General features: G+C 37.8%; 1 protein-coding gene across 1 annotated transcript in view; it reads left to right on the top strand.

The window, feature by feature from the left end:
- The window catches only part of KHDRBS2 (KH RNA binding domain containing, signal transduction associated 2), a gene marked incomplete at both ends in the record, with an annotated part of 323,724 nt that overhangs the window by 107,990 nt on the left and 194,003 nt on the right, over nt 1-21,731 (top strand). The window contains one exon of the mRNA XM_080343013.1: nt 15,235-15,351. Within this exon, the coding sequence (XP_080199139.1) occupies nt 15,235-15,351 (117 nt within the window). The remainder of the gene's footprint in view (nt 1-15,234; nt 15,352-21,731) is intronic.

Raw genomic sequence — 21,731 nt, 5'->3', positions numbered from 1 at the left:
GTTTATTATTCAGAAAAATATGCTAATTCTGAAAACAAATAGGAAAGTGGGATTAGGTCTAGTTATATATGAAGAAATGCAAGGAATCCATTTATTTGTCATATTTTTTGTAATTTTTTAAAATGAAGAATGTAATTTATTTATTTGCCGTCACTGTTGCAAAATTCTGTCTTTGCATATCAACAAAATCTTGCAGACACAACTCCAGTAGACTGTCAAAAAGTTGCATCTTTAGAGGTTAATATTTGGATCAAAGCATACTCCAAATACATATTTTTTTACTGTATCTGTTTAAGACCATTATGTTTGGACTAAAATAGATTTCCATATATATGCCTAAAGTCAAGTATTGCATAAAAACGTAATTACTTTTGCAGTAAAATACAATATGAAGGAAATGTTTTTACTTTTCTTGTTCCTAATGAATTTTGCACAGTAACATTTGGTGACCATACACCTGATGAAAATAGAACGTGATTTAGATTAAAGGGGGAGTAATACTTCCTTCAACACAACACAGAGATTTTCTCTGACTATTGCAAACTCTTGCAAAATATTGTAATGTAGTTTTTTTGTCCGAATTGCCCAGTCCTACTATGGCCTATCTAAAATCAGGTGTCCATAACCGTAAACAGTCTTCAAGGTGGTGTGATATTATCAATTTATAATTTATAATGCTATTCTTGGCTTTTTCCTTTACTCCTTCCCTAATAATTTGTAATATAGCACATACAATTTGCTTTTTTTTACTACTACTGTGCAGTGAGTTATCTGTCATTTTTCCTAATATAATTGCTGAGAAGTTAGAATCCGCACATCATTTATAAATATAAAGGTGGGATGTTTTTCAATGTGTTTTACACTTACTTACATTGAATTTCAACTGTCATTTTATCACCAAGTATCATCACATGCAGCTCTATAGCCAGTCCTGCCTTCAGAGCCCTGACTTACCTTAGCATCATCAATACAGTTTGTCTTCTTGCCATTCACTCTTTTTTCCAGCTGAAGTCTCTCACTGGACCCCTTCAGGATTCGACTAATGACTTTCTATAGTGTCAATACTGACCACTTACTCCATATTTTTCCTATCCTTTAAACATTTTTTTTTAATCTATGAGAGGGCCTTCCTTCTAATCCCATATCAGCCTGGTTTTCTGAAGAGCCTTTGTTAAAGGACCTTGTGAAATAAATGTCTTTTGGAAATTAGGTGTATGGTGTCAGTTTACTGTCTTTTCCATGTTTGTTCTTTGGAGAACACTGATAGATTGCTGAGAAATTATTTCCCTTTAAAAGAGCCATGTCAGCTCTTCACCTCTCTAATGTATTTATTTTCTGTTCACTTACTTAGGTTATTCGGATTTTTAGTAATTTAATTGGAAATTCTTATAAATTTTTTTCTTGCACTACCTTCCTCTCAACCACATGTCACAGTTTCCTCCATTATGAACCCAGTTTGAGAAAAGAACGTTTCATTTCTGTGTTCTGACCTCATCTTTCCTGAATATTCCTTTTATAGCCCGAACAGCTGTTAGCCCTAGCAGCTCTCTGTCTGGCTTCCAAGTCTTTGGAAAATATTTTATTTTTAATTTTGATAGTTTCTCTAAGTTGTTTGCTGGATCCTTTATGCTTCAAATGAGATATTTTGCTTTTGTAGAGATTCTCTGTATCCTAAATGTGTCCTCAGTTCCAGGTGGATCTCAGTTCTTCCTCCTAACACCATTATTTCAGGCCGTGACAGCAGTTTTGCTTTGGCACATCCCCTTCTTTCTGAATGTGCACACAGTGTAATGAGAATGTTACGGAGTGCTGCTGTGCAGGTCCCAGCTTTCAGCTCCCAAACAACCTACCTTTGGCCTCCAGAAGTTTTCTCCAGCAGTTCTTTTTTAATGTAAAGACTGCTAATTGCTGCCACTAGTATGTCATTGGAGTCCACACAGACTTCTTATGATGTCCACAGGATACATGTTGTCTTCAAAGCCACCAGGACGGGTCTCTGTCCATGTCATGGTAGCTGGGACATGGCATGTTGTTGCTGCAGGTGTACCACTGGGCCTGCCTTGAGAACATGAAAGATATTTTCTGGGGTTAGCAATTTCCCTGTACAACTTGTCCTCTTTCCCGCTGTATCTTGTAGATGGACATCCAAGATAAGATCTTTCAGTTGTTGTTTTTTGTTGTTGTTTGTTTGTTTGTCTGTTTTTCCTTCATACTTCCATGGTTTGGAAATAGGATTTTCACAGAACAATCCTTTTCCTGATTTATTACTGTTATTTTTCACTATTATTTTTCCTATCCTCTCATTTTTCTTCTCATAGTACTTTTTCTGTGTGGATGTACTAAATCAGAAACTTTCATGTGATAAATATTCTGTGATATTTCTTAAAGAATAGTAAAGTTCTAGGCTTACCAGGGTTGATTGCTGTGACACTGGAAGTCACCAGATAAAAGCCCCTCTAGGATTTGGTCATCTGTGTTCGCTGGCATGCTTGGAGTTCCTTTGTTTTGTATTTGCTAAAGATTGATGAGAAAACTACATTCTATTATTCAAAGTGTGGGATGGACAAGCCTAACAACAACCAGACAGCATGCAATGTCTATGTTCTACATCTACAAGCATTTGACAAACCTTAGTCTGGAAATGATGCTTTTAAAATACATTCGGAAATATCTCTTTTTCTGTTGTAATTATGAACAAAACAGAGGATGTTATATGTCATAAGAAAAGACCTGGCAAAGATGGAAGTTGTCATATAAGGCAAATATATATGAATTTAGATGCTTTAAATGAAAGTTAAAGTTATGCACTGCTTTTAGCTAAAGTAATCTTTCCATAAGGCAGATTTTCATCTTAATCTAATGATGAAAATTTGTACCATTTGAATTGTATAGAGTTCTAAATGGAGAAGGTCACATCAATCAGTGGTTGCCTACTGATTTCCTTGTTGCGGATTGTAGTGCACTGATCTGTTCTTATTTTGGTGCAATATTATTTACAGATGTATTCAATTTTAAGCCGAATAGGATTGTTGTGTAAATAAATTTACAGTCAGAAAACACTCCCAGAAATTTTCATGTGTGAAACAAATCCTTAGTTTTTACCTTTAAGAATGTATCAGTTTGTTTCCTCTGCATTACTATAATCTAAATTATTTAAGACATTTATGGTCTTTATTAAATTAAGAACTTCAAAGGACTTTTGAGATTTCCATGGAATATAATGTTACATGTAGAGTTACAGTTACATTTCCCCCCCTCAACCCCCGGTGGCTGTTGAAAGTTAATTTCCTTTATTGTTTCAAAGGTATTTTTTGTCACAGCTGTTGTGGGGTGTTTTGGTTCATTTCAGTGAGTACAGCATTTGCAGACAGACAAATATAAGGGATCACTTGGGGTGTAAATGCTCAAGGTCTGGAATTCAAAACATTTTATCAGTTATGATTCCAATTAGGAACTTGAATGCGGGAAGAGTAGATGTTGCTCTTCTGGCTGTGAAGGATCTAGGCATTGAACACCTAGCCCCAGGCCTGGAAGTTATGAATTTCACATATTTGTGTGAGATACCCAAGTTCATGCAGTTAATGAGATGAATGAGGCAGCAAACTGTAGATTTACAGCAGCATTCACTGACGGACTGAAGCTCAAGGCAGACAACAGTGTTGAACGAGACTGAGGTGCTGGAAATTCAGCAGACATAGACACCTGCCACCCAGCTGGGTCAGGACATGTAAATGAGCTTCAAAGGCTGAACCATATTCCTAGATACCAAGGTAATTACTTTGGGAGTCTCCTACTCTTAAGACATTCAAAACCCACCTGGACACATTCCTGTGTAGCCTCATCTAAGTGTTCCTGCTCCGGCAGGGGGATTGGACTAGATGATCTATCGAGGTCCCTTCCAATCCCTGACATCCTGTGATTCTGTGAATTCTGTCACTTCAGCCCTTCCAGGAGAGCACTCCTGGCTCCTTTGAACAGCTGGAGCTAGGGACATACTGGCTTGACAAGGTGAATGGAAAATATTCACCGACCTTAGTTTCCATTGATTGACATATTTAATACGTATTTTGCAAACGCGTTCATCCGTCTTGAAGACCATAGATGCGCTGAAGCAGGGTAATTATTATACAATGGAATAAATGTGGAGTTAAAACTAGATAGTTATTGAATATACCACAGGTATTTCATAATCTTGTGTTACAGGATAATTCAATATTATTTTAAGTGAGAATCAAATCCTAGCTTGGGGTGTGGGAATAAGAAAAAAGGTGCAAGTGAAACAAATTAGCAGGTCATTTCATATTTTACCAAGTAGGCACACGCCAGCCACAGTTTTGTTCACAGTTGCTGTATTGCAGTGGAAAGACTCCCTTCCTGGATACTGTTAGATATTACCTCCTGCGTTATCCAAAGGCACTTGGGCCCTCCAGCTCACGCTTGCCAACTCATTTGTCACGTACAATATGGCCTGTTCTTCTTTCAAAGTGTTGCCCTGGAAGTACTTTCTTTCTGTCTTACATTGACTAAGTCTCAAGCACAGTGTGCTGATTGCAAAGGGTTGCCATCAGCAAAGCATTGCAATTCAGTCTCAGGTTTTTAGATGTTTTTGCCAATCAAATGTTATAAAACTATAATTTCTAGTTTTGTGGTGAAACTGAGTAGGTATTCCAAATGGCAGTTAGTGAGTACTATGGGCTATCAGCGTGGCAAATTATAAACATTGACAAATACTCATAATGGGAAAAAAAAATCACATTCCCTGTATGCGTATTTAACACAGTGACTGATTCTTCACAGTTGGCAAGTCTGTTACATTTATATCAAATTGCAGAGTGATTATATATGTTAAGCTTGATGTTACAATCAGCAGTGCACAATGAAATGTAAATTCAAGGATCAGCTTTCATTGGTTACTACTACTGCAATTAGCCCTGTGTACTGTGGAGGAGGAGGCTCTGTGGACCCTTGGGTTTGCATGCCATAGAGGAAGGCAGGGTAGTTCTACTGTGAAGAATGGGGGGATCTTTGTATATGCAATAGGAGAATGGGGGGATCTTTATATACATGGTATGTTTGCTGTGGGAACCAACTGAAAACGATCTATGCCAGGTGTTGGATTAACGCTCGTTATTTTCCTTCCATAGGCTCATCACAGTGAGCAAAAAAACTAAGAGTCTGTTCAGTTGGTGTGCAGTCTGCTCTTGGAACAGAGTGCTGCAGTCTGTGGCTTTTGAGAATAAGCTCATGAGCAGTGGCAATATATCCAACAGTGTTTATTCCACGTTGTCTGATTTTGTATTCTGTCGGACAAGTAGAGGACAGTGTATGTTGTCTTAAATTTGTACAATTTTCACTTGAAGCGTAGTTGGCATTTAAGTGTGAATCAGATGGATGCCTTCCCTGAACGCCTTGGGAACAGAATTCAGCACAAATTCGGGTATTTGAGTTAACACAGTATTACTTAACTGTTTTCACCTTGTCAATGTTGTTCTGGAATGCCTTGCTCCTGTTAAAATGTTATATTGCATTAACACTTCAGATCAGCCAAGTCTTCATTAAAAAATCTCAAAAGATACTCAGTTTTCGCCTCTAAGAATAGAAAAAGGAAAAGGTAATGAGCTCCAAGGAAGAAAGATTGTGTTTTCATGCATTTGTCCTTAGTAATAAAGAAAAAAAAAAGAGGTATAGAAAATATAGGGAGAAGAGGGGGAAAGAACCAGAATTTTGTAAAATGGTTTTGGGTGCTTTCACAGGCTGATTTAATTTCCACAGAGCTATGTGGATTTGTATATGTCAATCCATTTCAAGTAATGCTTTGCTTTGATTGTGAACGTGACTTGAGAATAAAATTAATATTTTTATAGTGCTCAGTATATGTAAATTGATTTATTAATGCTGCTGTAAGTATAATTAATAATGAAAGGCAAAATCAAGTTCACTTATAGAGTTTTAAATTAGATTAACATAAAACATTTGTGATTTAATATCATGCTGTCTACAAAATTAGATACTATATGCATATATGTTAAATCGGTGTTGTGTCTGAATTAACTGTTGTTATGGTTTCCTTGACTCAAAAGAAATTAGAGTTTCATGCTACATTTTTACTAGTCCAGTATCACTGTCATACATGGGAAAGATACATTAGTTTTATGGTTGGGTATTCAATCCTAACTTATCCTTGTTGTTGTTGACTTAGAACTTAATTTTGCAAATATGGCATCTGGCAAAGAGAAATCTTTCACCTAATTTCAAATCTTATTCAGCTCAGTAAGAGTGAGAGGATGTGCTTGGAAATCCCACTGTATTACAACTCCTTTAGGTCTTCTTTCTACTTTCCAAACTCTTCAAGTTAGAAAAAAGTTGGTAGGTTGCTGCCAGTTTGCAAAGAGCAGATGGTGTTTATTACTGTGACCAATAAATTTTGTATCTGTGGGAGTAATAAGCCCAATTAGCCAAATGTTGATTGTTCTTTTAAGTGTTGTAGTCTTAGTACCTATTTCCATACCTGTGCATATGCTCAATATAAACTTATTTAATTGTGCACTTTGAAAAAAGCTTAGTGATGCACTTCTGCAGTGTGAATTTTTAGCATTCATAGAAATACAATTTTAGATAACGTCCTTCAAATGAGCCAGTCTTAGAGACACAGTTCCAAGAACTCGTTATTACTTACCTTGTCTTTTATTTGTTTCTATATAGTAAAAGTTGACTAATTCAGTCTTGCCTAGGATCAGTGTTAAAAGACAGATGGCATTTTGTCCTAAAGAGGGTCCTTGCCCTTTATTCCATAGCATATGACTTAAATACAAGGTTGAAAACCTTGTTAGCTGAGCAAACTCTGCAGTTTTTTAAAATATAGCTTTTCATTAAAGGGCAGTCAGCCCTCAAGGAACATCCTGACTGTTTGTGGACCTGAACTGGGACAGGTTCACTCACAGCTCCAACCTCCCCAGCCTGGGCAAAACAGCCTAAGAACCATTGCTGCCTGCCCTCAGCCTCCCTCGCTGCCCAGCTGGGCTGGACACACAGGGAAGCTTAGGAAAAAGCAGTGCATTCCAAGTTGCAGAAGAATTATAAGAAAGGCAAAAAAAACCCAAACAGAAAATGGGACATTAGGATCCTCTTTCCCATTTCTGAGTTGAGAAAGCAGGCTCTGGTGTGGGCCCCATGTCAAGCAGAACCTGGTCCTGCTCAGCTTACTTTGAATAATACCTACTTTCATAACCGAGCCCAGTGATTGTAGTGGTAATAAGTTCTACGGTCACTCTCTGACCATCCAAATAAGCACTAGTAGCCACATACATTCAACAAGACCTGTTTGATTTTTTAATACACTTGACAACTCTTCAGGGTCAAGATCATGTCTATGCAGCGCCTTGATGATGAGTCTCTCTGGATATCTCTGCAATTAAAATAATAAAACCCTTAAACTTCTTAATTGCAGATTTAATATGGATTCACAACTTTAATTGGTTCCTTGGCTTTTCCTCCATTACCTCGTGTCAGAGTTAAAAACAGAATAACACAAAATGAAGTGTTTGGGTGTCTGACAGATTAGGAGATTATAATGAATTGCACTGTTACTGCATGTATTAGAGAAGTAGCTGTTCAAATTTTTCTGAGTTAAGAAAGTTTAACTGAGTAAGATACAACAGACACAAAACTTTTCTTCTTAATCAGAAAATATATTTTAGTTGTAAGGCTCATTGAAACTGCTTTATTTAAATTCCACAACTTTTTACTAAATTCTGACAGAAAACTTCTAAAAATGAAAAGTGAGGGATATTTTTGCTATCTCAATGTGGACTTCTATCTGGAAGATGTTTTTCTGGAGCCGCTGACCATCTGTTTCATGGAGTTATGCCAAAAATGTATTTTCATTGTAGATTTAAATGTTTGCTATGAGCTAGTAAGTAGCCATACAAATATTGTAGCATCTTCTTCAAGGACACAGTAAATATGAACTCTCAGCGCTTTTAAAGATAAAAAAATGTGTAATTTTTTTTGTTAATTTCTTGGGTAAATCTTCTAGTCACAGTAGCTTTAATGGTTATTTGTTAACTTGGATTTAATTTATTCTTGAGGTAATTCTGTTGATTTAAACTAGAAGTTAATTTAGCGTAGAGTTTTCAGGAATCCTTATTTTCCCTTTGAGCATTTAATTTTGATTCCATTTTTCTTGCCACAGCCTGGCATCGGGTTGTTTTCAAAGCATAATGAAGAGATGAGGCCCAGTGAGCTCTGTGGGAAAGCACAGCCTCCTCCTTTGCTTCTGGGACCGCTGCAGTGAAGTTTCAGTGGTGCAATACTTTAAGGAGACCTTAGCACATGTCCTTTCAAGTGGATGTCCAGAGCCTCTCTGAAGAAGCACATTAGTTTTCTGCTTCTGTTTGCTGTCTCCTGACATGTTGTATTGGTTTTGTATGGCAAGGTCTGGTAGCAGGAGGGGCTACAGGGGTGAATTCTGTGAGAAGCTGCTGGAAGCTTCCCCCATGTCCAATAGAGCCAATGCCCCCTGGCTCCAAGATGGAACTGCTGCTGGTCAAGGCCAAGCCCATCAGTCATGGTAGTAGTGCCTTTGGGATAACATAGTTAAGAAAGGAAAAAACAAAACAAAACAAACAACTGCAGAGTCAGAAGGGAGTGAGAATATGTGAGAGAAACAGCTCTGCAGACACCAAGGTCAGCGCAGAAGGAGGGCAGAAGCTTTTCCAGGAGCTGGAGCAGCGATTCCCCTTCAGCTCGTGTTGCAGACCATGGTGAGGCCGGCTGTCCCCCTGCAGCCCATGGAGGACCCCACACCAGAGCAGGTGGATGCCCGAAGGAGGCTGTGACCACATGGGAAGCCCCCGCTGGAGCAGAGTCCTGGCAGGACCTGTGGCCCTGGTGAGAGAGGAGCCCAGGCTGGAGCAGGTTTGCTGGCAGGACTTGTGACCCCATGGGGGACCCAGGCTGGAGCAGTGTGTTCCTGAGGGACTGCAGCCTGTGAAAGGGACCCATGCTGGAGCAGTTTGTGAAGAACTGCAGCCCATGGGAAGAACTCATGATGGAGAAGATCATGAAGGACTGTCTCCTGTGAGAGGGACCCCAGGCTGGAGCAGGGAAGAGTGTGAGGAGTCCTCCTCTGAGGAAGAAGGAGCTGCAGAGACAACATGCAATGAGCTGACCACAACCTCCATTCACTGTCACACTGCACTGCTGGAGGGAAGGAGGTAGAGAATTTGGGAGTAGAGTTTAGCCCAAGAAGAAGGGAAGGTTAGGGGGAATGTGTTTTAACATTTATTTTTTGTTTTCTCATCACCCTACTCTGATTTTATTGGTAATACATTTGATTAATTTTCCCCAAGTTGAGTCTGTTTTGCCTGTGATGGTAATTGGTGAGTGATCTCTCTTTATATTTTCTTTCCCCTGTCCAGCTGAGGAGGGGGGAGATAGAGCAGTTTTGGTGGTGGGTACCTGGTGTCCAGCCAGAATCAGCCCACCACACATGCCTTGCTGAAGCAGGGCCCTAAAAAGTTCAGTCCTACCAAATAAGTTTCACAGAAATTCTTCTCCAGAAACAGCAAACATCACATCACTGTAATAAAAAATAATATTGTATCCTTATTTGGAATATTAAGTTCATTTTGGAAAAACAAACAAACAACACAAAAACATACTAGATATTGAAGACATATTGGAGTAATCAGCTACATACAGAGGGAGTCAAACTTGAACTCTGCAGTATCTGCCGAGCTAGAGAATGGGATGGGATGAAAAAGAATAGAATAGAATAGAATAGAATAGAATAGAATAGAATAGAATAGTTCCAGTTGGAAGGGACCTACAGCAATCATCTAGTTCCACTGCCTGGCCATTTCAGGACTGAAAAAAATGATAGTATATTGTTACAAGCATTGTCATGCTTAGAAAGTGTTGAGAAAAATAAAATTTGTCTTCGTAATCATCCAGTACTACCTTAAGATGGAGGAAGTCTCTTGTGCATATCAGAAGGTGAGGTACCCTTAAAATAACTGCTATTCTAAAGTTAATGAACTATCAGAAGTCCTAGAATAGGACCAGAAGAAAACTATAAGCAGGTCTGAATCAGTAAGGATTTTTTCAGGGGTGAATAATATCTATGTCTCCTCCCCTTCTCTTTACCACAGGACTGAATTTTGAAGGAATTTTTTTTTCCCATGAATAAGGAAAGATTTTTTGTGAGGATTAGTAGCTCAGAAAATAGGAAGACATTTTGTTAGCCCACAAAGGAGCTGATAGCAATGGTGAACAGAACATACTAAGAAATAACAAGCCCATGGTATTTCTCTTTTTGCTGTTTCTAGAGGAAATGAATTTATTTTCCCATTTCAAGGCTTCGTGCTGCTTTATCTTACAGCTGGAAACATTTATCTGTCCCATTCCTTATTTATCTAGGTTTTGTTATTGTTCTGAACACTGATCTGTGTATAAAACAGAAACAGTCACTGACACAAACATGTTTTCTGAATGGCAAGAATATTCCTTGTTTCTGCTTGTAAAACCCAATTAAAACAGAGTTTATAAAATAGATGTTACAGTTCTAGTAGGGATATATTTGAGCTACATCAAACAGGGAAACAAATACTCTTCTGAATGTAACATTCTGTTAATCATTGTATTTAGTTTGAGTCTTAAATGTTAATGCTGTAAACTATATATTAGATTATATTTTTTTATATGTATTATATGCTGTCCTAAGACAGCCAAAATCTTTACTAATATTTAATTAAGTTTTTTTGATCTTGAAAGAACCACAGGTTGGAGCTTTGTGCTGCAATATCACAGCAAATTATGATTCTTTGCTTAATTGGTTACCAGCATTCTTGCCCTGGATGCAGAGTGGAAAAGGGGAGAAAGATAGGTGTAGTTTTGAATAGGAGAGGTTTTATGGGGAGCATTTGGAGCGGCTATATGGTAGAATAACTTTTGGTATAGTTCTGATGGTGCCACGTGGCTGGGCGGGCAGGATGGTGTCTGAGTGTGTGTGACGGTTCTCAGCCTGAGGCTGCCGCTGGCTTCGGGGAACACCCTGCCAGACACCCCTCGTCACCCCTCCGAACCTCGCAGCCTGTGTCCCAGCTCCTGCGAGTGTCACAGTGAGCCTTGACATGCGTGAGCAGAGCAGCAGTGCCAGCCCACTGGTGTGATGGGTCTCACAAGAGAACTGACCATTGTATGGCTGTCCGCTTCTCCAAAGGGCAGTTTATCACATGTGGAAAATAAAGTGAGTCCTGTGTATACAACCAAGATGAGGATCAATGTTTGATTACAATTCTCAGCATTAAGAAATGAGGTAGTGATGAAAGTCAACACCTTCTGTCTGCTCAGCTCCATTAGCCCCATTTGCAGCTGTCAGGCTGGGCTCCTCCCCACTGAGAGAATTTGTGCTGCTCACTGAAACCTTCTCTTACTTGTCTGCTGGGTTTACCTACATGTGAACATAAAGGATTTAATTTTTCATAAGTTATTGAGTCAAAGTTACTCTACAAGTACTTTCAGACTCTTGAGAGTTTTGTGGTTATGGGCTGGTGCTGTGGGTAGGCAGTGGCCCTGGACTGACGCTGGGGAGACTGAGCACGATGGTTGAATGTCCGATATAGTGCACTGGCTTTTCTGCAACTTCAGACAAAACCAAATTAAGAGCAATTCAGTTATTCAGTTGTAAGTAACTGCTTGCTTCCTGATAGGTGTTTTTGAGAAGGTGGATGAAATGTGTCTGTCTGCTACATAATCCATATAATTAAAATCCCCAGCCCCTTATTTCCTGTGAAGTGATTAAAATCCACTTAGTGCATAGTCTATGCTGGCCATACCATTCCTTTGGAGCAGTATATCAAAGTAATTATTAGACAGTTTATGAAGTGCTTAAATATAAATGGTCAGCATAAATCTTCATAGAGTGTATTTTAATAGTTTTATTCCATTCAGAGAACAAATGGAGTCAAACCTTGGCTGGCCTTTCCATAGTCTCCTCCAAACTAACATAGCAATATAGCTCTTACAGCTTTTGAGGGGCAGCTTTTCTTAAAATGAAGAGACACTGAAAGGCTGCAGCAGTAGATAGTTTTTCTCTGACTGGTGATGTATAAGTGACACAAAAGATTCGATGTTGTAACTTGTGAACAGCTATTCTGCAGGTGAGGTGCTCCCTGCAGAAGAATGAAAGCTCTGCTGTTTACTCTGCCATCTCTAATAAACTTTCACGTACATTAGGTGTATAATTTTTGAAAACTTATTTCGACCGATAGATTAAGTCCAAAGTGTAATATTAAAGTCTCAATTCAGTCCTTGCCATTCTTTCCTCGCTGTTTGGTTGATTTTATTATGAAATGTAATAATCAATTTGAAGCCAACAACTTCTAAGCCAACAGTTTCAAGACAGAGGATTGTTGATGCCATGATTGGACATTATCTCTAAATCCTGCCCCAAAATGGAATAGGATTTCCTGAAGAGATGATAACTTTTATTAAATCAAAAGATAGATTTGGAAAAAAACCACAAGCACACAAGCTTGAAATTTGTGGTTTTTGAGCCTCAAAACTTGCTGGGTTTTTCTGCAACATTACCACTTAGCGCTTCTCCCTGTACATGTTATCTTGCTGAAATCAGTTATGTTGGTTTAGGTGGCAGTAGATTTCACCTTACATTTTTCCTGTGATTACATATAATTTTCTTTGATGGTTTAAGCAACATTTGAAGGAAGTTATAAATAATTTATAATTAAGACACTGAACTGAACTGAAAGCCAGCTTGGGTTCTGGGGTATCTGCCTTCATTCTGAGTTTGGTTGTTATTAACATGGCTAATGCACTTGTGTTGTTAAATTCTCACTGGCTAAAGTGAAAACAAGGATATTTTCCCATTTTTACCACTTTTAAATAGGAAGGTAATGCAAAACTAGGTGTGTCATAACATCTTTTTTAGACATTCATATGTATTTTTGACAGCAGCATATTCTTGATTGCAATTTCTTATTCTCATGTTCTTTATCTCTAAAATAAAAACAAGGCAGCGCTGATACAGTTACACACCTTTTTTCTTTTGTTGAATGCCAGGCCAGAGTACTGCCTGTTCCGCCTTTAACACAATTCAGAAACATCCTAAGCAAGTACTGATGGTTCCCAGTCAATTTCCAAAGACAGCATGTCATAGAGTTTTAAAAAAATTTTGGAAAGCATAAAAAATAATAAATTGAAGAGATTATTGATTACAGAATAAACAAATTACCGTTATTTGATAGACTCCCCCTTTTTGCTAGGTTGTGTCAGCATAACATTCACACCTCGTTTATTTAGTGTTCTGTCCTCTGATTTGCATGTAGATATCTCTCCTCTTCGTACAGAAGAAAAACAACATTATATGTGTCACATGAACTGTGCAGTGTTTAAGCATATTACCAGGTTGGTGCAAAAGTAATTGCGATTTTGGACCATGAATTTTAAATAATTATAACTAGGCTCAAACTCATCTTTATTACTCAAAATAGGAACCGTCACGATCAACAGATTTTTTTGTCATGCATTGGAATTCGATGAACTCTTGGAAAGCATTTTCTGCATTCTGCTGGTTGTGGAAGCGTTTTCCGTGCAAAAAAAAAGTTGTCAAGACGCTTGAAGAAGTGGCAGTCAGTTGATGAGAGGTCAGGTGAATATGGCTGATGAGGCAAAACTTTGTAGCCCAATTTGTACCACTTTTGAAGTGTTGCTCGTGTGACATGTTGTTGGGCATTGTTATGGAGAAGAACTGGGTCTCTTCTGTTGACCAGTGCCAGCTGCAGGTGTTGCAGGTTTTGGTGCATCTCATCAATTTGCTGAGCAGACTTCTCAGTTTAGTTTCTCAGTTAGGCATAGTTTCTCCGGGATTCAGAAAGCTGCAGTGGATCAGACCAGCAGCAGATTACCACCAAACAGTGACTGTGACCTTTTTTTGGTGCAAGTTTGCCTTTGGGAAGTGTTTTGGAGGTTGTTCTTGGTTCAACCACCAAGCCGGTCATTGCTGATTGTCATATAAAATCCACTTTTTGTCACATGTCACAATCCAGTTGAGTAGTTGTTCGTCGTTTTTGTGTAGAATAAGAGAAGATGACACTTCAAAAAGACCATTTTTTTGGATTTCTGGTCAGCTCATGAGGCACTCACTTATTGAGCTTTTTCACCTTTCCAATTTGCTTCAAATGCCAAACAACCATTGAATGGTCAATGTTGAGTTCTTTGGCAACTTCTCATGTAGCTGTAAGAGAATCAGCTTCCATGATTGCTCTCAGTTGGTCATTGTGAACTTCTGATGGCCGGCCACTACGCTCCTCATCTTCAAGGCTCTCGTCTGTTCCACACGACTTCTTAAACCACCACTGTACTGTACATTCATTAGCAGTTCCTGGGCCAAATGTGTTGCTGATGTTGCGAGTTGTCTCCGCTGCTTTACGACTCATTTTGAACTCAAATAAGAAAATCACTCAAATTTGCTTTTTGTCTCGAATATCATTTTGATAGTCTAAAATAAATATAAAATAAACAGCAAGTAAAAATATACAGCATGAAAAGCGCATTAAAACATAGCCACATTTATTTAAGGATGTATTCCAATGTCAAATGGCAAATTTCAGCAATGCAAAACACGTAATTCCTTTTGCATCAGCCTAATAGTAACATGTCAAACAAAGCCCAGCACTCTTTAAAATCCTCTCAGAAAATAGCCTTGAATATCTATCTACAGTGATCTATTTGTTTGTGATTTGTTCCATTGCTAGCAAACCAGATATTTGAAGCCAATACACAAAACAACACTAAAATCAATATGTAAACCATCAATTCCTAAAAATTCATCTAAAGCTGTAGCATTGCAGAATATATTGCTTTGCCAATAAAGCTGGTTAGCTCAGTAAAGAATGTATGCATTCTCTGGGTTTCACCTATACTGTTTGATAAGCAAAGATCTTGTTTAGCTGTCAGCTAAACCTAAGCAATCGCTGACCATTTTTTGTTCCAGAGAGGAGCCTCCTGAGGTTCAAATACACTATGAATGCTTTTGCTGCCTTTTGCACTGGATGAGAGGATACTTCCGTTCTCTGAACTTGTTTCCAGAAGAATTAGGCTCAGAACTAATTATGACTATTATTTTTTAAAGGAAACAAAACCTTTTTAAGCAGCTTGTTTGTTTTTTTTTAAGCACCTCTTGATCTAAAATATTTTTTTTTATTTGCTTTCTAGTTCAATTTTGTTGGGAAATTGCTTGGACCAAGAGGAAACTCCTTGAAGAGGTTACAAGAAGAAACAGGTGCAAAAATGTCCATCCTGGGAAAAGGATCCATGAGGGATAAAGCAAAGGTACTATGTCTGAATTCTGGTTGCAATTAGTGTTGATACATTTGTGCGTTAGCTGTTACATTTAGATTGCCTATATGATTGTTAATGACTCAATTAATAGACTTATAATAGATTCTGAATCCAAGGCCTGCTTGTTTTTTTCAAGTTACATCAATTACTTAAGTACAATTTTTCTCTTGCTATGCAAAGCTTACTTCCCATATAACTGTAGACCACCACAATCACTACAGTACCACTGTCATTTAAGTAATTAACCTAAAAAAGAAACCATCTTGAAGTTAATTTGTTCTGAGAGAAGTCTGTTTCTCCTGAAAAAGTACAACTTGTATAGATTACTGCTGCATTATTTGCTGACATAAATAGGTTTTGGCTTTCATTTGTCATTTTAGAGATGAGACTTTGAAAAGATTGATTCAGGCCCTAATTGTGAAAGAGATAATGAAGTTGACATTTTGCTTAGATGCGTGTAAAAATGCACTATAGATAAAAGAAAAATATTGTGTTTGGAATCACTTCCTGGTTGATGCACCTAAGGTACTTATTTGTAAGGTAAGGTACCTTCATGTGTATCTGATCCAAAGAACAAGTGCTGATTGCATTGTGGCATCTTACTTTACAGTCTGTAGAACATCAGTATTATGGTCAACACAGAAATGAAGACTGCTAATCTCACTGAACTGTATATTGCCTTCAGTAATGCTGTGCCTTGTTCTGCTTTCCTGTCTGTCACCTCTATCATTCGTCTCAGTAGCTTAAATAATGAAAGAAGTAATATGCCAGAATAAAGGAAAGAGTAGTCAGGATTTTATGGTTGGTATTATTCAGTTTTGGTAATGCATATCAGCAGTCATACTTGCATTATGAGGTCTCCAATTACAGTATCGAAGAAGAAGCAGCCATAAAACAGACAAATTAGGCACACAGAATGTATTTCTTTTTTTTTTTTTCAGAGATTTCTTTATGACATTGGGCATATTGACACTTCAATTATCTATTTAGCATTGTATTTTATGATAATAAATGTTGAATACACTGAAGATTTTATTTCTAGATATTGACAAGTAAAATATTTTATCACCTTTGGCTCTACTTCTGGAATGATAAAAAATGCCTCCCTGGATGAATGAATGGTTGTGCTTCTGAGTACCAGTAATTTGCATCAGTATTGCATCTGACAGCTCCATTCTCAGCCACCCACTCAGTTTATTGTTGCTAAGAGCAGCAATTGCCCAGACAGGGGAGAATGAAGGGCTTGTCACCAGCTAAAGATGTTTAAACACACACACACACAAGTCCTCTGATTTGGAGATCAATCACTCTTCTTATCATATCATTTAGATTTCATTGGATCACAACGAATAGTGCCAGAATGACAGTTATTATGTTCACTCATATGTCAGCAGAAACAAAATTCAGGGTATTTTTTTCCTCTTTATAGATTATTTAGTCCTTGAGCGTAATCTGAAGTATGAACTTCATGGAAACTCATTCATATGAAAATGGTGTAAAAAATGAAGTTCTAGAGCAAAATTGCATTAAATATGGCAGCGATGAAAGTAACTTCTGTAGAGAAGGCCTCGTAAGTGACTGTTATCTTAATCCAATTTAGACATTACTGACTCAAAAGAAAACAATATCTCTGTGCAATTACAGTGAGAAAGAGGAATTATCTGTTCTGTGTACATAATTTCTACCAGTTCCTAGCAAAAGAGTCTGAGAATGATCATGGGATGGGTAATAGTTCCAATTAGGATTTCGAAGAGGATATTCTAGCTTGAGATACTGGTAAAACTTAAAGAAAATATATTTGACTGTGAGCATAAATAATAGCGTGAAAGCCTATATTGCTAAAGTAAATACAACTTGCTCTGGTTAAAACAATTTTCTTGACATAAAATAAGCCCACTAGTCTCATTTACACAGGATTATTTTACTGATTTAAATACCAGTTACTGAAGTCTGGAGGCTTGTTGTAGTTATTTTGCACTATACAAGAAATCAGTTTAAGTGCATTGGTGAATGATTCTTCCTTCTGGAGAAATTTTCAAGAAAAATCTATGTTATTTCTCTCCGTAAAGTAGAATTTGCATAGAGCTGTCTATATTATGCCATGAACCATAATAATTCCTAGGCAGACTGCAAGCACATGTGCTTTTCCCTCCAGTCCAATGCAGCTGGATGTTGAGCTGCATCAGACCAGCAGAAATAGAATTTCTGCTGCAAAGTACTAAATAGGTTTATGCCATAAATCCTTAGGTACTTAGTGTTTGAAAAGAACTGATCCACTGATTTGGGGTGTTTTAGCACCAAAATGACAGTAGGCAAATGCTTGGCTCTAGAATGAACAATTGTGGCCAAGCTCTCTAATTTTGGGCATATGGAGGGGCAGTTTCCAGTTGTGGGAAGTAGACTTTATTAAGGTAGGTATATCTACTTTTCAGAATTTCCATATCTTTAGAAAAGCTATCTGTGGGTAGATTTCAGAGACTGGAGAATTTGGACTCTTCCCTTCCAGAGCCTCAGGAACGTTGTTAAGAGTGACTTCAGATTTTTTGAGTATGCACTGTACCTACAGTGTGGGAACAGAATAGATCAATTTGAAAAGGCAATGAAACTTACTTAAAATGAGTATTATGAACAACTGCAATTGTGCACTAAATACCACAGAGCTTAAATATGTGTCACAGAAAGCCATGTGATACCTAAGGGTAACTGCAGCAGTTTCGCAGAACGTTATTTGGGAAATAAAGAAAACTTATGATTCTTCCAGAGCAGGGTGGCTAATGTGAGTACTTAAAGCTCTGTGCTTAAGCTAATGCTTCTGGTTTAGCAGAAGTTTAGTTTTCTGTAACAGGAGAAAGATCCTACAGTATTCTGACAGAGAAACAAGCACCATCATGGAACATGGAGAGTCCACTAGAAACAGCAGAAGGTGATGCTGGCTTTTGGATACTTCTTCCTTTTGATTTGGCATGCAAAACTGTAGTTAAAATTTGAAATATTTATTGTCTGAAAAACTCCTATTTATTTTTCAATCATAGAAGAAGTGTTGTTCAAGATGTTGAGCATAGCCATGACCACTGAGAATTGTGCCCACCATAAGAACACAACCAATTTTCAGTGAGCTCTTAGAACCAGTTGTGCTCTCACTATCTTGTTGGCTTACATGCTTCCACTAAAGATTGTCATTCCTGTAGTAATATCATATTATAAATATGCAAAAACATTCTTCAGAACAGGTATGGGTGAGTTTAAGCATAGTCATGTTGAGTTGCTTTGGTGTTGATTCTTTTCCATTTGTTTTTCTTCTTTTTTTCCAAACAGCATGGGAGGTAATTGTAGAGGTAAACAAGCAAACTGAAGTGACAGGGGAAATCTCATTACCAGTGGAATGAATTGATTGCTTTCATACACAGATGCAAACCTTGTCCTTTTGAACCGTGCTATGAATGCTTTTCACTGTGCCATTAAAAAAAAATAAATGTATGCAGTGAGCTGGAATAGCTTTTTTTGACATAAACTATAGCAGTAAGAGCACGGATTCTCTTTAAAAGAAGTAGAAAAATTTGTAGCAATGTTTCTTAAACACTTCTATTTCTTGAACTAGTTACCTGCCAGAATTCTGTAGGAGAGAGCACAGTCTTGGGGCTTATGCCATTTCTCCATACTCCCTCGTTTTGATTATTTATATGAGTGGTATTTTTAAGTTCAGATTAATTGTACACCAGCGTGCAATAAACATGCACTAGTGAGTATACATAACCTGGTCTTTGTGTTTTGTGGAACTTCAGAACATCATCTGTAGAAAGCAAAATGGCAATGATTTCATGCAGATGGGAATGAAAAGAAAATTTTTGTAGGAAAACCAAGACCATTGAGGGCCAGAGAGAAAATAACCCCATTGGTTTCATTACAACTGCTTTTAAGGGCTACATGACCTGACTGCAGATTGCTGGAGCTTGGGGAGACTTTGTGGGAAGAGTCAAAAACATCCTCATTCCACATTTCTCTAAGAACCTGCTGCTGATTGGAGAGAAAATGCTGATCAGAGGGACACTGCTCTGAGGTGGAACCTCATCCGTAATAACAGGAGTGAGAGCAGTTCGACAGCGTTAATCACAATCCAGCCATGGTGCTGAGCTGCAACTTGACTTCAGCTCTTTTTATTCTGTTTTTATCAGTTTAACTGTACCAGGGTAGATGAGGCTGTATATGGTGGAATGACTACACAGAAGCAGTAATTAATAAGTATGGATATGGATAGGGCTGGTAAAAGAGGGCAAATGAATGCCATGATCCCAGGTTAATAACTGAAATGGTGAACAAGGCATAGGAAAAGCAAAAACATGTTGAGAAAGGGAAGAGGACTGGCTTGAAAAAAAAATAAACTGGCAGGTATAAATCTTTTGCCAAAGAAAAATTTCTACTTTGTACAGAATTTTACCTTTTTATTTCCCATTAACTTTATGGTGGGAACATTCAAATGAAAGGATGATGGAAATTCTCCAGTGAACACAGAATTACGTAGAAAAGAGGCATGTGGAGGCTCCAAAATTCTGAAGCAAAAAAAAAGGATTGTAAGAGAAATCTTGAAAATGTTTAAGTGTTGTAGTTGACATTTTTTCAGGGTAAAATGTTTGTGCTTTTTTTTAAAGAACATTTTTATTTCAAAAATAACATAAGTGAATATGTTTGGAAGAGCTGAATAACCTAAGACCAATAAAATGTTTTGATTTTGCTTTCATAACATTTTGAGTGTTAGCCAAAGGAAGATTTTTTATTGCATTTTATTCTACTAAACAATATGAAAAATTGCTTTTTTTTTCTTAAAAACTCTTTGTTCATCGCGTGCAATACACTAATCTGTTTAAGCTGAAGAGGACCACATTATCTTTGCAGGAGTCACAGACACTCCAACCATCTTTATGAACCAGTCTTTACTTACATAAAGCAGAATTTGGAAAATTATTGCCTGATAACAAGGCTATATTAGATATAGACATATTAGATAAAAGAAAGCTAAACCATCAATTACTACAATAGCACATGGGCTGTCAGCCACACATGAAGGAAATGTAAGTCATAGTGCTTGAGTTACATCTCCTGAATACTGAATGTAGAATTGCCACCCCAATTTAAGTTCTTAGTTTTTACTTAGAGAAATCCTGTCAACACCAATTCCCATTTTGCACACTTTCTGAATGAAATTTCAAAAGACACTAGAAAGTTAAAATAAAAATCACCTAGTGGTTCATTGCAGCAGATTTTACACCGGTGCCACTCCACTCGTGCTGGTGAGGTTGCTCACTCTAGCTTATGGCTATGGTAGTGAAGCCCAGTGTGTTGTCATGAGGTTTCAGCTCTTCAAGTTGGAGATACAGATCTGCAAATTTCAATAAAAAGCCTATTTTAGTTATTTAAAACAGAACCTGTAGGTTTACTTACAGCCTGCGGGGAATTTAGAGGTGGAGTTCATGCAAAATCACTGAAATGTTTGTTTCGTAGGAAAGATGTTTCTGTTTCATTGGAGTGCTCCTTTATCACCTTTAGCTGTAAAATCTCTAAAAGATAGAGCAACATGTGGCATGTGGCATTGTGTTTAGAAAACTGGCTCACATCCAGAAGCTTCAATGGCTAGATTTAATTCACTAATTGTTGATCACCCATTTAAACTTCTTCTGTTAGGAATTCTTTTCCTGTATGTAGAAGTATTACTGATTTTGTGTTTTTATCTCTGTAGCTATGGTACCTCACAGTTTACAAACATTTTATCCCACAAAGGCTGAAAGGAAAATTCACTAAAAGAGAAACCGATCTTCTTTTTAATAAAACCAGGACAGCACCACATTCCTGGCAGATGGGACCATCTCTTGTTTGGTAGTTTTTGCAGCTTCCACTGGCTACCTCTGGCTGAGGTGGGAATAAACTCAGAAATATGAGGCCATAAAGCCAAGACACAGTTAACAGGCCCTTCTGGGATAGATGCTTCCCTTCCTGATGTTCAGATGGTCCTGTCTGCATGACTAATCAATGAGATGCCTTCTGACAGGTAGTTTCTCAACCATCAGAAAGCTCATCTGTGTTAACAGGCATCTCCTTAATATCATTGATCAGTAACACTGGATTTGGAACCTGGCTAGAAAGATCAGCTGACTGTTATCCTTCACTTTGCACCGTTTCAAATGTTCTGCGATGCAATAACCCCAGGCTGTTTCAGTTTGTCCTATAAATTTCTGTGAAAGTCCATCTCTTTGTGTTTCTGTTAAGTTTCTTTGTTTCCTTGCAGCACAGATTTTTCCTCCTGAAGGTGGTTTGTCATATTTATGTTGAAGATTTCAAATGTTTAATCTGATTCTCTGAGTTTTAGAAACCATTTAAGT

Source organism: Nesoenas mayeri (genome assembly GCF_963082525.1).
Source record: "Nesoenas mayeri genome assembly, chromosome: 3".
In the NCBI taxonomy this organism is placed as follows: Eukaryota; Metazoa; Chordata; class Aves; order Columbiformes; family Columbidae; genus Nesoenas; species Nesoenas mayeri.
The sequence above is the reverse complement of the archived record's forward strand: the minus strand, read 5'-3'. Positions and strand labels throughout refer to the sequence as shown.